Source organism: Pan paniscus, chromosome 1, assembly GCF_029289425.2.
Source record: "Pan paniscus chromosome 1, NHGRI_mPanPan1-v2.0_pri, whole genome shotgun sequence".
Taxonomy (NCBI): Eukaryota; Metazoa; Chordata; class Mammalia; order Primates; family Hominidae; genus Pan; species Pan paniscus.
The window spans coordinates 167,195,731-167,209,203 of record NC_073249.2 but is presented as its reverse complement, the minus strand read 5'-3'; the positions used below and the strand labels follow the sequence as shown (position 1 = coordinate 167,209,203).

The 13,473-nt window shown below is 41.1% G+C and overlaps 1 protein-coding gene across 9 annotated transcripts in view; it reads left to right on the top strand.

Annotated features, from left to right (window-relative positions):
* FGGY (FGGY carbohydrate kinase domain containing) overlaps positions 1-13,473 on the top strand; it is a 459,452-nt gene that overhangs the window by 340,106 nt on the left and 105,873 nt on the right. For all 9 annotated transcript variants that reach the window (XM_034966197.3, XM_034966184.3, XM_034966174.3 and 6 more), the window contains one exon: positions 877-1,024. In XM_034966197.3, coding sequence (XP_034822088.1) covers positions 877-1,024 — 148 coding nt within the window. The remainder of the gene's footprint in view (positions 1-876; positions 1,025-13,473) is intronic.

The window sequence follows — 13,473 nt, the reverse complement described above, 5'->3', positions numbered from 1 at the left end:
TGGCTCACACCTGTAATCCTAGCACTTTGGGAGGCCGAGGTGTGTGGATCACCTGAGGTCAGGGGTTTGAGACCAGCCTGGCTAACATGGTGAAACCCCGTCTCTACTAAAAATACAAAAATTAGCTGGGTGGGGAGGCTGAGGCAGGAGAATCGCTTGAATCTGGGAGGCGGAGGTTGTAGTGAGCCGAGATTGCACCATTGCACTCCCACCTGGACAACAAGACTGAAACTCCATCTCAAAAAAAGAAAGAAAAAAGAAAAAGAAAAAACGTACACAATGTCATCTGGTGGGTTTAGGTTGAAAATCAGGTCTCTAACTCCTGATCCTAACTGCATTTATGACATTCAGTCACTTTACTTAGCAAAATCCTATCCTGAGTCTGGGAACTTATAATTTCTCTCCATTTATCAACTCATCATCATTATTACAATTAGGAATACTGATTTTAATAAATTATTGACATATGACCAGTACTGTACAGTTTACAAAATACTGCGCCTTCACATACATAATCTTCTTTGATCTTCACAATAACCCTATGAGGTAAGTTGGACAGGGATTATGATATCTGTTTTTACAGATGAGAAGAGGGTGGTTCAGAAAGTTTGAATAACTTTCTCATGGCCATGCATCTACTAAGAGTAAAGCCATTCCTGGATCCAGTCTTCTGACTCCAAACCTTTCTACTAGGATGTGGCACCTTTCTTGGTGATAGTACAGTGTGATTTGAGAGTACAGTGGGCTAGCTTCTCTGAAGCTTTTAGGAGCCTGCTTACTTTCCTGGATCTGGAAGTACAAATGGTTTCTTTCTATAGAATGATTTGCTCCCTGACCCTATCCCTCTTTTAAAAATACAATTCACTTCTCTTCCAGATGCCAGAGTATATATGCATATTTGAACAGTCACCTGGATCTGATTAAGAAGGCTCAGCCTGTGGGTTTCCTTACTGTTGATTTACATGTTTGGCCAGATTTCCATGGCAACCGGTCTCCCTTAGCAGATCTGACACTAAAGGGCATGGTAAGTAACAGCTAGTCCTTGCACATGGGTGAAGGCAGGCCAAAGGGCTACAAAGTTTGGAAGAAGCAAAGTGAGGAAAAAGGAAAAGAAAAAAATAAAACAGGCCAACAGCCCACTGGCTTTGTGCAGATGCATTGCTGTTGCTGCTCCCTGGGATGAGCTGCTGAAAGTTTTCATTGTTTCTGAGCCAACCTTGAAAGCGTTAAAAGCAGCATTTCCTAGTTCAGCTACTGCTGCCTCTTTGTCCTGTGGAGTGGCTAAAAGTCATGCCTATGTAATTTTGGCATTTATATCAGTTTGTAAAGTCAAATTTTCCAGCTGCATCTTTAGGTTGCCCAGCAAATCAGTAGTAAATATTACCACCCATGGTCTTGCTGGCCACAGCCACACATCTGCCTAGGCTCTGAGTCAGGGCTGTTCAGACTCTACACTAATATAGTTAGGATTTCAGATTAAACTTTGGTATAAGTAACTGTAATTTATAACTTATGTTGGAAAATAAATCCTGCTCTTTGTGCCCTTTAGGGTCACTTCCTCTGTGGATATTCTAGGCTCTCCTAGAGGGGCCAGATGAACTTGGTGGGAGAACTCTCAACCACCCCAGTTGAGATATAAAAGTAATAACATCTTAGACACCAGGAGAATCATGTTTGAGGTGTGATGAAGCAGGTTAAAGGTAGAGGAGGGGCCAGGTGAGGCCACAAATAAGAAAATAAGCCATGAATGCAGGAACCAGGAAAATGTCATGAAGCTGAGAAGGTGAGTGTGAGGTACATTAAGGCAGAGTTCAGAATGGAGGCTGTAAACAAGGCAAGGCTTATGCAAAGGAAAATGCGTAACAGTGGAGCAGGCCTGATGGAGTCAAGAATTCAAGACTCAAACTACTACAATTTTGTGGTTAGTTTTATTGAGATTGTTTTAAATATTTTTATGATGCCAGCAGGAAGACCTGAAATTTATTTTCATTACCTAGTTGACATGATCAACTTCTATTACTAAAAGGGAGTCATGGTGAAAAGAAAAGAAAATTAGACATGACAAAGGTTATGTTGATCTGGAGTCCATGAAGCATGCCTACACAACAAATCATGAGCTTGGTGTCCTTTTTTATAGAGGCAGAAGAATAATGTCCAGAGAGGGCCATGTGGCAACAGACCGCAACTAGAAAGTCATACTTTCAGATAACCAACTCTGTCTGTAAACAGGGGGTAGGGGAAGAACACATTTCATATGGGTACAGAAATAAGTGTCTTAATTAGAGACAAATATCTGAAGCCAAATAGAGCTAGATATTTAAAATGTTGAAGCAGTTAAGAAGCTTGACCAGTGTTTTAAATGACCCCAAAACAAAGCAGTGTTGCATAGTAAAATGGTCATTGCTCTGGAGGTCATTTGTTGCTTTAGATAAAAGTGACCTGGGAGCCTTCCCTAGCCAATGTCTGTCATACCCAAATTCAGTACCCAGCATGTCAGGCTTCATGTCTCCCAGTAGCTTTTATCCATTTTTTAAAACCAATCCTGACATCCAAGACCTAAGAATTATCATCAGAAGGATATTCTAATACAGTTGACCCAAATGCAGAATGAAATTCCAAAGAAATCAATGGAGTGTTCTGAAGAATTCTCATATCATGAGAATAAGTATGTATGCACCAAAAGGAACTTCTTACATGGGGACATATGCCCAGTTGTATCTAAAAATCCTGGGTATGTTTACTTTTTAAAAAAGTTGTGTGTTTGTTCACATACCTCATATATCACTTGGTAGTTCTTGGCAATGATTTCCCTTTATAACTGTCCTTGGGTTAGGCTGCAATGGAATAGTTATCACTCCATGAATTTGCATCATAACACTGGAAGGAGAAGATGACCTAAATAAGATAGAAGGAAGGCAATTCTGAGCTAAACACTTCACCCCAAATCTCCTTCCTTCAGTCCAGTTTTGGAAAACATCAAAATAATGACCCTGAAATTCTTCTGTTATGTTATATCCTTTTGCTGGAAACTACGATGATGCCTATCTCCAGCACTCATTCAGCAAATATTAATTGGGTTCCTATTGTATGCCAGGCACTGCCGTAGATATGAGTAAGATGCAACAATACCTACCTTCATGGAGTATGTTTAAAGTTGGGGGTGGGCGAGTGCTTAAAAAAATGTTAATAGGAACTAGCAGGATAATTCCAATAAAGCAAGATCCATGTACAATTTCTTCTTTTGGCCCCTAAAACATTTCCCTGGACACAGAGTAAGTGCTCAGTATATGCTTATTTATAATTTGTAGGCAACATGGAAATAATAAAGAGGTCATTTGTTGCCTTAGATAAAACAAACATATGAAGAATTTACTAATACCAAATGAATTAAATGGCTACTGACACTGACTATCCATATCGTAAGTATTTAATACCAATATTAATTTCCAAGTAAATGAAGATAAACTCCGATTGTATCATAATTATGAGACTGTTTATTCATCAAACAAATACAGGCCCTGTTACAGTTGTTGGGGGATATAAGAGTAGCTAGACACAATCCCAGCCCTCAGGAATATCACCATCTTTGGGAGGCAGACAAAATATATAAACAGGGAATGGAAAGATAGTATTAAGCTCCAGATGTCCTTCACTGTCCAGAGCTCTCCAGATGCATGGAAGACGATTGCCCAACTTGGTCCCAGTGGTCAGGAAAGCTCCAGACAGGAAGTAACATTGACACTGAGTGAAGCTGGGAAGGGGGTTTGAGGCCAAGGGAATCATAGTATGTGCAGTATTCTAGAGGGAAGAGAGCATGGCATGTGAATGTCTACAATTTTGGCTCCTTGTATCATTGTCTAACCAATGATAGATTGCCTTTAGCATTTTATCTTAATAATAAAAAAAGAAAATTTTCTCGGATTTCTCGGAGAACCACTGGATATCTGTATATTCCGGCTTTGGCAGCGTTGCACTCTCCCAGTTCTCTACTCTCCCCTCAGGTGACTCTTTTCTTGCGTTGTTAAACATTTACCCATTCACTGTGTTTTTATTGAATACCTGCTATGTGCAGGCCTGTGCTAAACCCAGGTAATACAAAGAAAACAGAAAAGTACCTGTCCTAAGTTCACATAAAAGTAGGGGAGGTAATTATTGTACATGTGTGTATGTGTGTGTATATAATCATTTTACAGTGTGATCTCTGTAATAATCAGTGCAAGCTGAAGGAGATGCTCAATACATGTCTGACTTTGAAATTGTTTTTATGTGGCATTGGGCTAGCAAACCCTGATGCAGCCTTTTTCTGCTTCTCTTGAAAATATTTGTAAAAATGCAAAAAAGTCATGAATTCATGCAGGCCTTAGGAATTAGGATGGTGTTCAACTAGGAAAACTAGAATTGGTATTCCCAATTATATGATGAATGCAACTTGTTTGATAACATCATATATGACATAAGAACAAAGTCATGTGTGATCCACTGTGGAAAGAGTTTGGACCTCGCCACCTTCTGCTCCCTTGCATAAAAGCACAAGGTTCTTTTAAACCTGAAAACAGCATAGCTATTCCTCTACTTTACTGCTGATGGTTGGGTTTTTTGTTTTCTTTTTGGAAAGCAGCCAGTGAGTTTAAATTCCTAGATCCCCCCACAACCCTGTTCCCAGCCACTCTTTCAGTTCATTCCATTTGAAAACTGCCAGCTCAAGAATCCACCCAAGCAGGAAGTGTGAATTAGGAGGAAGGGTGATGGCTTGCATTCTAAGCATCTGTTAATGGGGCAGATGTAGGAAAGGCCTTAGTAGTTCTGTAAACTTGGGAGGAAGGGTGTAGTTTGCACTACTAGTTCTAGGCTCGGAAAGCCAGGCAGTGCTGATCTACCTCTGTCCAACAAAGCTACAGAAAATAAAAACTGCTGTACTCTGCCAATTGGCATTTAGCTGTAGATCTGAAGAGACAAATTTAAGTATACAGTGAGTGGGGATAAGAGCAAATCATGCCTGTGTGTGGTGGCTCACGCCTGTAATCCCAGCACTTTGGGAGGCCGAGCCAGTTGGATCATGAGGTCAGGGGTTCAAGACCAGCCTGACCAACATGGTGAAACCCCGTTTCTACTAAAAATACAAAAATTAGCTGGGCGTGGTGGCGGACACCTGTAATCCCAGCTACTCAGGAGGCTGAGGCAGGAGAATTGCTTGAACCTGGGAGGCGGAGGTTGCAGTGAGCCGAGATTGTGCCACTGCACTCCAGCCTGGGTGACAGAGTGAGACTCCGTCTCAAAAAAAAAAAAAAAAAAGAGCAAATCGTGTGTACTGTATGCTGGGAAATACTGAACATGTGTACCTGTCTAGTTAGCGTAAATGTTGAAAAATAATGGCCCCTTAGAAAAACCATTACATACGGCTGGACACGGTGGCTCACGCCTGTAATCCCAACACTTTGGGAGGCCGAAGCAGGTGGATCACGAGGTCAGGAGATCGAGTCCATCCTGGCTAACATGGTGAAACCCTGTCTCTACTTAAAAAAATACAAAAAAATTAGCCGGGCATCGTGGCGGGTGGCTGTAGTCCCAGCTACTCGGGAGGCTGAGGCAGGAGAATGGCGAGAACCTGGGAGGTGGAGCTTGCAGTGAGCCAAGATCACGCCACTGCACTCTAGCCTGGGTGACAGAGTGAGACTCCGTCTCAAAAAAAAAAAAAAAAAAAGAAAAGAAAAACCATTACATACAAAGAAAAAATACCATTGTGAACACTTAAAGGAAAGCCCTCTTGAAAATTATTTACTACTGAAACCAAATGAAAATGTTAGAGAACTTTGTGGTATATTCAATAGAATATTTTTAATTTTTTTTTTAAGAGACAGGATCTTGCTCTTTGTCACTCAGACTGGAATGCAGTGGTGCAGTGGCCTAATCAGAACCCACTGTAACCTTGAACTTCTGAGCTCAAGCAGTCCTTCCATCTCAGCCTCCCAAGTAGCTAAGACTACACAGGCACATGTCAGCATGCCCAGCTAATTTTTAAAATATTTTTTGTAGAGATGGGGTCTCACTCTGTTGCCAAGGCTGGTCTCAAACTGCTGGCCTCAAGCCGTCTTCCCACTTCAGTCTCCCAAAGTGTTGAGATTATAGGCATGAAACACTGTTCCCAGCCAGAAATTTTGTTTCAAGGCATATCTCTATGAAATAGTCCAGAAACTTATTAGGAAAGAACAAGTTAAGATGAAAGGACAATGGAATGAGAAGAAAGGGGAAATGGCAAAGACCACAAGACAACTAAAAATGCAATCAAAGAATTAAAACCTACATTGAAAGCAATAGGGAGTATAATTTTCACTGAAGAAAATAAGATCAAGGCTGTCATAAGACATAACATATGTTTTAAATTTACTCTATAGGAAAAACATTTTGAGGATAGGAGCAATGGCTTATTTACTTTTTAAAATATCAACAGTTCTTAGGTCAGAAGCTGGCACCAAATAATTGCCTTATGGTCAAACAGTTATTTCAATCACTGTTTGCCAAATGAGCAATGAACCGTGACCTGCCCAAAGTCACAAAGCCAAGAAGTGGCAGAGCTTGCCTTTTAGGATGCACACCCCATCCTTTTAGGATGCAAACTCTGGACTTTGCAAAATGCATGGAGGACTATTAAGAAAGGGAGTTTAAACATGCATTATACATGGTTTCATAGTGAACCATGTTCCTTAAGCTAGTCCTTGCTCTTCTGTTCTTCTGACCACCAACCTTGTGGCTTATCCTCCCACTTTTACCCTAACCGTGGTCTTTGGATTTAAACTCTGACCCTGTCTCTTCTCAGTAAGGTACTAGTTTCCTTCCCACCCTAACTGACTCAGATTTCAAAAAAAATAGCCACTCATGGTTTGACCTGGTTCTAATGCCTTCCACACTAGGTGCCTACCTTCATAAGTAGGAACAGGACATAACCCAGGAATCTCTTCCTTATGCCTGATAGTATCATTTTCTTTTTGTTCTGGTAACAGTTGACTCCTATCATGTGACTAGCTGTTTCATTTTTCTTTTGATGATACAATATCAGCCTGAAGCACTGGACTAAAGAGAGGTGGAGGAGGTGGGGGATGAGCAGCCTAATAGCATGGCTGGACTAGGTACCCCACTATGTAAACATTTCTCCTTTCCAGTTGATAAATGAAGCACAGAAAGGTGAGGGCTACACATACGATTATTTAAAAGAAGCAGAAGCTTAAGTAATAACAGTCGGTCTCAAAACAGTAAGCGCTGATGATTTTAGGTTCATTAAAAACAAGACAGACACGCCCCCCCCCCCCACCCAAAGAAAAATGCTTACTTTTAAAGTAAGAAAATGACATGGTCACACATAAAGGTAGATGAATATAGGCTGGGTGCGGTGGCTCACGCCTGTAATCCCAGCACTTTGGGAGGCCGAGGCGGATGGATCACGAGGTCAAGAGATTGAGACCATCCTGGCCAACATGGTGAAAGCCCGTCTCTACTAAAAATACAAAAAATTGGCTGTGCGTAGTGGCACACACCTGTGGTACCAGCTACTCAGGAGGCTGAGGCAGGAGAGTCGCTTGAACCCAGGAGGCAGAGGTTGCCGTGGGCTGAGATCACGCCACTGCATTCCAGCCTGGCAAGACAGCGAGGCTCCATCTCAAAAAAAAAAAAAGATAGATGAAGATAAATACTCACCATCAGGAATAGTTGCATGTTTTAGGGATTTTTTTGGTGGTTATTTTTATTTTAAATGTTTTGTTGAATGGTTTTTACCACTGCAAAGCAGTAAAGAGGGCCCAGGTTTTGAAATCGGACTTATGTTTGAACTTGTCTTAAAGATATACCAGTGTATTACCTTTGGCGGGTTAACTCTGTGCAGCTGATCTGCTCATGAGGAAACAGGAGTGGCCCAGGCTTCTTTGCAGGGTCACTGTCAGCACCAGACAGTAGGTGTTGGCACGATGGACAGACAGCACAACAATGCCCTTGAATTGGCAACTCCTGCTTGGTGGCCTTTACTTGCATCTTTACGAGATGGCCAGCAGGATCCTGTGTGTCTTTTGAACCCTGAGCAGCCAGCCATGGGCCTCCCACTTTAGCCCCAGAACTGACTGGACTCACCAGCCCAAACAACCAGCCAGAGAAGCCCACCAGTCCCTTGGTCCTCACAGAAAGCAAGATTCATACAGCTCTTGAGATTGATCTTCTTTGTTCAAGTCCTTGGCCCTCAGTTTCCTCATCAATACAACAGGAAACTCAAATGTGGTGTACCTTATGGAATAGCTAGCGTTGTAGGAATTTTCAAAGAGTCCTTGCCGTCTCGTATATATGAGCAGTTTCTATTCACAAAAAATTGGCGTGGCCTTTGTTTTGTGGTGTTTGGGATTTTTAAAAATTATTTTCCTGAAATAACCACTCAACCACTCAACAAAGCAATGACCTTGGAGACATATCAGGCCCTGAAAACACACCAAATGCACCCTATTCATCATTGGTTGAAACATGTTTTCTCTGCTTCATGTTAAAAGTACAGAACTACCCAGAACAAAAAGTGATTTTCTGCTTCTTTGAAGAGCTGTGACTTCTAACATCAGAGCGTATGCTACTCAAACTGCTGGAGAGGTTGAATGCTGCTCCAACAACTCTTCAAAGCAAACACAGAGATAGTGTGTATGTGGGAGACCAGGAGAGAGTCAGGGAGGAAGCACTGGGAGATCTTAGCCAGTTTCCAAGGGACTGAATCCCAGCTAGCTGTAGGCATCACTAAACAGATCCAGATGTGGAAGGAGTCAGCAACTCAGGGTATCTGCAAGAGCTCAATAGAGAGCAGAGGTTGCACCCCTGTGACTTTTCCGATAGGGAGATGGATGATAGAGCTGGAAGCTCATGAGCTAATTGAAGTAGCTTTCAAGTGATGTATTTATAAGCTTTGGAAACACATGGTCTCTTTGATATGAGTTTGTGGATGTTTTTGCTGTTATTTAACACTGATTTATTCAGACTTTTTTTTTTTTTTTTACATATTTTTGCTTATGAAAAATCAAATCCTATAACAAAGCTTAATATCCTCAGTGTCTTTACCTGGTTTTCTGATTATATATATATAATCACAATACCAAATTGGTGTTTTCCAAATTGGTCACAAATTTTACTGAATATATATATATGTTTTACTGAAAATACATATTTTTTATTTGTATATTTATATATAAATTTACATATTTATATTTTATTTAAAATATGTATTTTACTGAAAAAATATATATATTTTACTGAAGTGACTAATTCGCCAGCTGGTATTGTGATTTTTAATAGGTACCATTTTTCAGGCACCTGATGCACCAGGCACCATGGTACATGCTTTCCATGTATCATCAACAACCTTCACAACAACCGTGCAAGACAATGTTGTTGTCCCATTTAAAAGAAGAGAGAAACCGAGGCTCAAGGAGTTTAAGTAGCTTACTCAGAGGAGAAAAGGGTATAAGTGGAACGGGAACCAGTCAATTCAAACCTGGGTCAATGACATTCTTTGGGGAAAAAGAAAAATAAAAAACTAAATCTTTGTCATTACTGTTGTTTTCATTGCTTCTGCTTTGATTTTAATGTGCCTAGCATCTTTCTTTTTCATTTTAATGACTTTTTAAATTCTATCACAGAATCAGACTCCTTTCTTACTGCTCCTTTATCTTTCCTATATACACTAAACAACAAGTAAAACCAGGGAATGGACTATGGGCAGGAGTGTTTCCCAAGGTCATGTGGCATGATAAAAGACTGAGGGGCGAATCAGGTGGAATCTACTGGGAAGGTCCAAGACATAAACAATGCAAAGGAACTAAGGCCAGAGGACCAAGGATAGAGTCCATTGTGTATAATGTTGTTGTGCAGACCCAAGACAGGGTTAGACAACAGCAAGTATGGGCCAGAAGAGTTGTACAGACCAGCTTCGAGAAACAGCGTATGAGCATATCAAAATGGCTTAGACCTAAACCCTCAGAAGCAAGGCAAACAAAGTGTGAAGGGCCTTTGGGTAAACAGCAAACAAAGTAGTGTTGTGTGGTGTAGAATTCACCAATAGAGTAAGGTCATGAGGGGCAGTGTCCATCCATCATTTTTGCTTGCTATAATAAATTACACAAATCTAGTGGCTTAAATTTATTCTCTTACAGTTCTGCAGGTCAGAAATCTAGGTTGGTTCTACTGGTTCCTCCGTAACCAAAGAAAGTGTTCACAAGGCCAAAATCAAAGGTTTTTATTGGAAGGTTCTGGGAAAAATCTGCTTCCACACTCATTCAAGTGGTTGACCTAATTTAGTCCCATGCAGTTGTAGGACTGAGGTCCCTGTTTCCATGTTAAAGGTCAGCCAGTGGTCCTTCTCAGCTTTCAGAGGCCTCCGGCATTCCTGGGCCCACCACCCCTGCCACCATCTTTTAAGCCAGAAATGATGGGTCAAATCTTTCTCATGCTTTGAACCACTCCGATTTCTATTTCTGCTTCATCTCTCCTGTCTTCCTCTTCTACTGTGTCGCTTGACTGACTCCTCTGCTTTTCTCTTCTGCTTTTAAGAGCTCCTGTGATTACTCTGGATCCAACCAGAGAATCCAGGATAATCTCCCTATTTCAAGGTCATCTGGCTATTAAATAATTCTATCTGCCCAGTTCCTTTACAGCAGGGCCTCAGTTAGTGTTTAATTGAATAACCAGGGTACAGAATATTGAGGGGACATATTTAGGATTCTGCTTACCACATTGTAGTAGCACAGTCATCTGCATTTCTCAAATGTGGGTGGGATTTAGGCAATGGCAAGTGTTAGCCTAGATTCCAGACACTTACTGAAACCTCTAAATATTTTTGGGAAGATTTGTCCCCCTTTCTCTTCCAAGCGGGTGATTATCTCAGACCTGCCCTCCAATGTCCCTTTTCCCTCTAGAGGCTTCCTATAAATCTTTCTCTGATCCTCTTCATTGCCTTGTCCATCAGCTCCACCTTCATTATTGACTGAGCAAGCAGAGCATTTCTGCTTCTCCATTGTGTTCTGGAAAGCTTTCAGTGAATTCCCCTGAGCCTTGGATACCCCCATCAAGCTCTGATGACCATAGAAAAATCTCAGGACTTGTGAATCCCATTTTCTTGTCTTTTGTAATCTTTTGAGATCCCTTGGGAAACTATTTTTAAGCCTTTTTTTTCTTACTAATGTGTATAAACACTTCAATTCCTTTAACAACTAGGAAGGAAAAAGTGTAATTGCTAATACATTTATTAATAATCTCAACTATTTTAGAACTTATGAACCTATAATTTATAATACCAAGGTTTAGAGCAGTCATTTCCACAATTTATTGTGCATTAGGACTGTGGTGAAATGCAAATTGCTGGACCCACACCAAAGGTTCAGTAAATCTAGAGTAGGATCCCAGGAAACCTACACTCGACTAGGATCCCAGGAAAGAGTTGAGAGAGGTGCCATAGTTTAGACAGCTACTAAGTTGCAAGATTTAAGCTGAAGTCCAGGGTGGACGGTAACCATCTGTCTCTTCTTTTTACAGTGAATGGAAGTGTGTAGGTTGATAAGTACTAAGGCTTCCTCAAGGAGTTCTTGCAAGAGTCCCCCCACCCTGTGTCCCTGGGCACTCAGGGGCTTCTCCATACTCCTGCATGCCTGTACCTTTAACATTATGGTCCCAGTGCTGATGAGCAACTTCTGCCCTGGCTTCCCTACACTGAACAGTCACTAGTCTCCAGTGCCCCTCATTAATATCCTCAGTAGTACCCACAGCATGGTGAAGGAGATACGTTACTCCCATATCCCAGTAAATGAATGGGATTGAGCCTTTCATGCAATTTGAGAGAAAGAGAATGAACACTTATTAAGAGAAAGGGAAAGAAAATGAACACTTATTTTACTTTTTTAAGTTTACTTTACGTTCTGGGATACATGTGAAGAACGTGCAGGTTTGTTAAATAGGTATACATGTGCCATGGTGGTTTGCTGCACCTATCAACCCGTCATCTAGGTTTTCAGCCCCACATACATTAGGTATTTCTCCTAATGCTCTCCCTCCCCTCCACCCCACCCCACCCCACCACAGGCCCCAGTGTGTGATGTTCCCCTCCCTGTGTCCATGTGTTCTCATTGTTCAACTCCCACTTATGAGTGAGAACATGTGGTGTTTGGTTTTCTGTTCCTGTTAGTTTGCTGAGGATGATGGTTTGCAGATTCATCCATGTCCCTGCAAAGGACATGATCTCATTCTTTTTTATGGCTGTGTAGTAGTCCATGGTGTATATGTGCCACATTAAGAAAATGAACATTTAAATGCCACCTCTTTGCACAGTTGGCACCATAAGAGTTACAGGAGTATGTAGCTCTTGTAGACTCAGTACAGCTTACTGAAAAAAGTAATTTACTTTGCAAATGATACCTCATGTAATCCTCACAAAAATAATTTGTGGTATTATCTCTTTTTTTGTGGATGAAAAAATTGAGCTCATAGATGTTACAAAATTCATATAGTGTCATGCAGCTAAATTAGAGAAAATGTCAATATTTAAACCCAGGTGCCTTCCTCTAAAGCTCATTCTTTCAATTGGCATACACCTCTAACCTCGAAAATCCCAATATTTACATAAGTGCTTTATATTCATAATCTAGGAGGTTAAAATTAGGCAATGCAGTTATTTGCATTGTTTTGGCCATTATATATAGTTTTCATGCACCCTAATATTAATTGTAAGAGCTTTCTCTTATAGTTCTCTTCATTACACAATATCCAAAATAGATAAAATGTGCTTACCCTTGCAACTCTCACATCGGGCTTCCCTACACATTTGTCTGTCTCGCCCAAACATTCAAAATAGGCACAGGCACATCAATAAACACACTCCTTCTACTCATGCTTCCTCTCCACTTCCTCTTGTTGGAACCATTCAGCCTCCAGCTAGGGAATCAGTTCATCTGGCCTATCCTAGCCTTTTCAGCCATTTCAAAGCTGTGCCTCTCCCAGGACTTCTTTGGCACTCCCAGGGCACTGTCACCACCTCCCTTCCAAGACAGCTCCCCGAGGGTCCTTTGTAGCCTCTCAAGCAGTCTTCATGGCACTCCTTGCAAAGTTCCGTCATGGGTTGACTGGGCTGAGGTCCCTGGTATTTGAGAGAAAATTAAATGGACTTAACGATCATCTGCATATCAGATGAGATGTCAAGGAAACAAGGACCTCAGACCACAGTGTCTTTGCACTTGAGAGATAAATATCTTTCACTAAGTCACATTTCAATACCATGGCTCTAGTGTTAGTGGTGAGGGAATACTGGAAACGGTTGTGTGAGAATTGTGTTTGTGGCTTCCCTTTTGATACTGAATACCTTCTATATTATGATCCATGCAAGAAATCTCTTCTAGAATTTCTTCCCAGGAATAATTTTGTCTCCCTTCAAGGATAGCTATGTTTTATTTATCAGAAAAAAGCTATTTCACC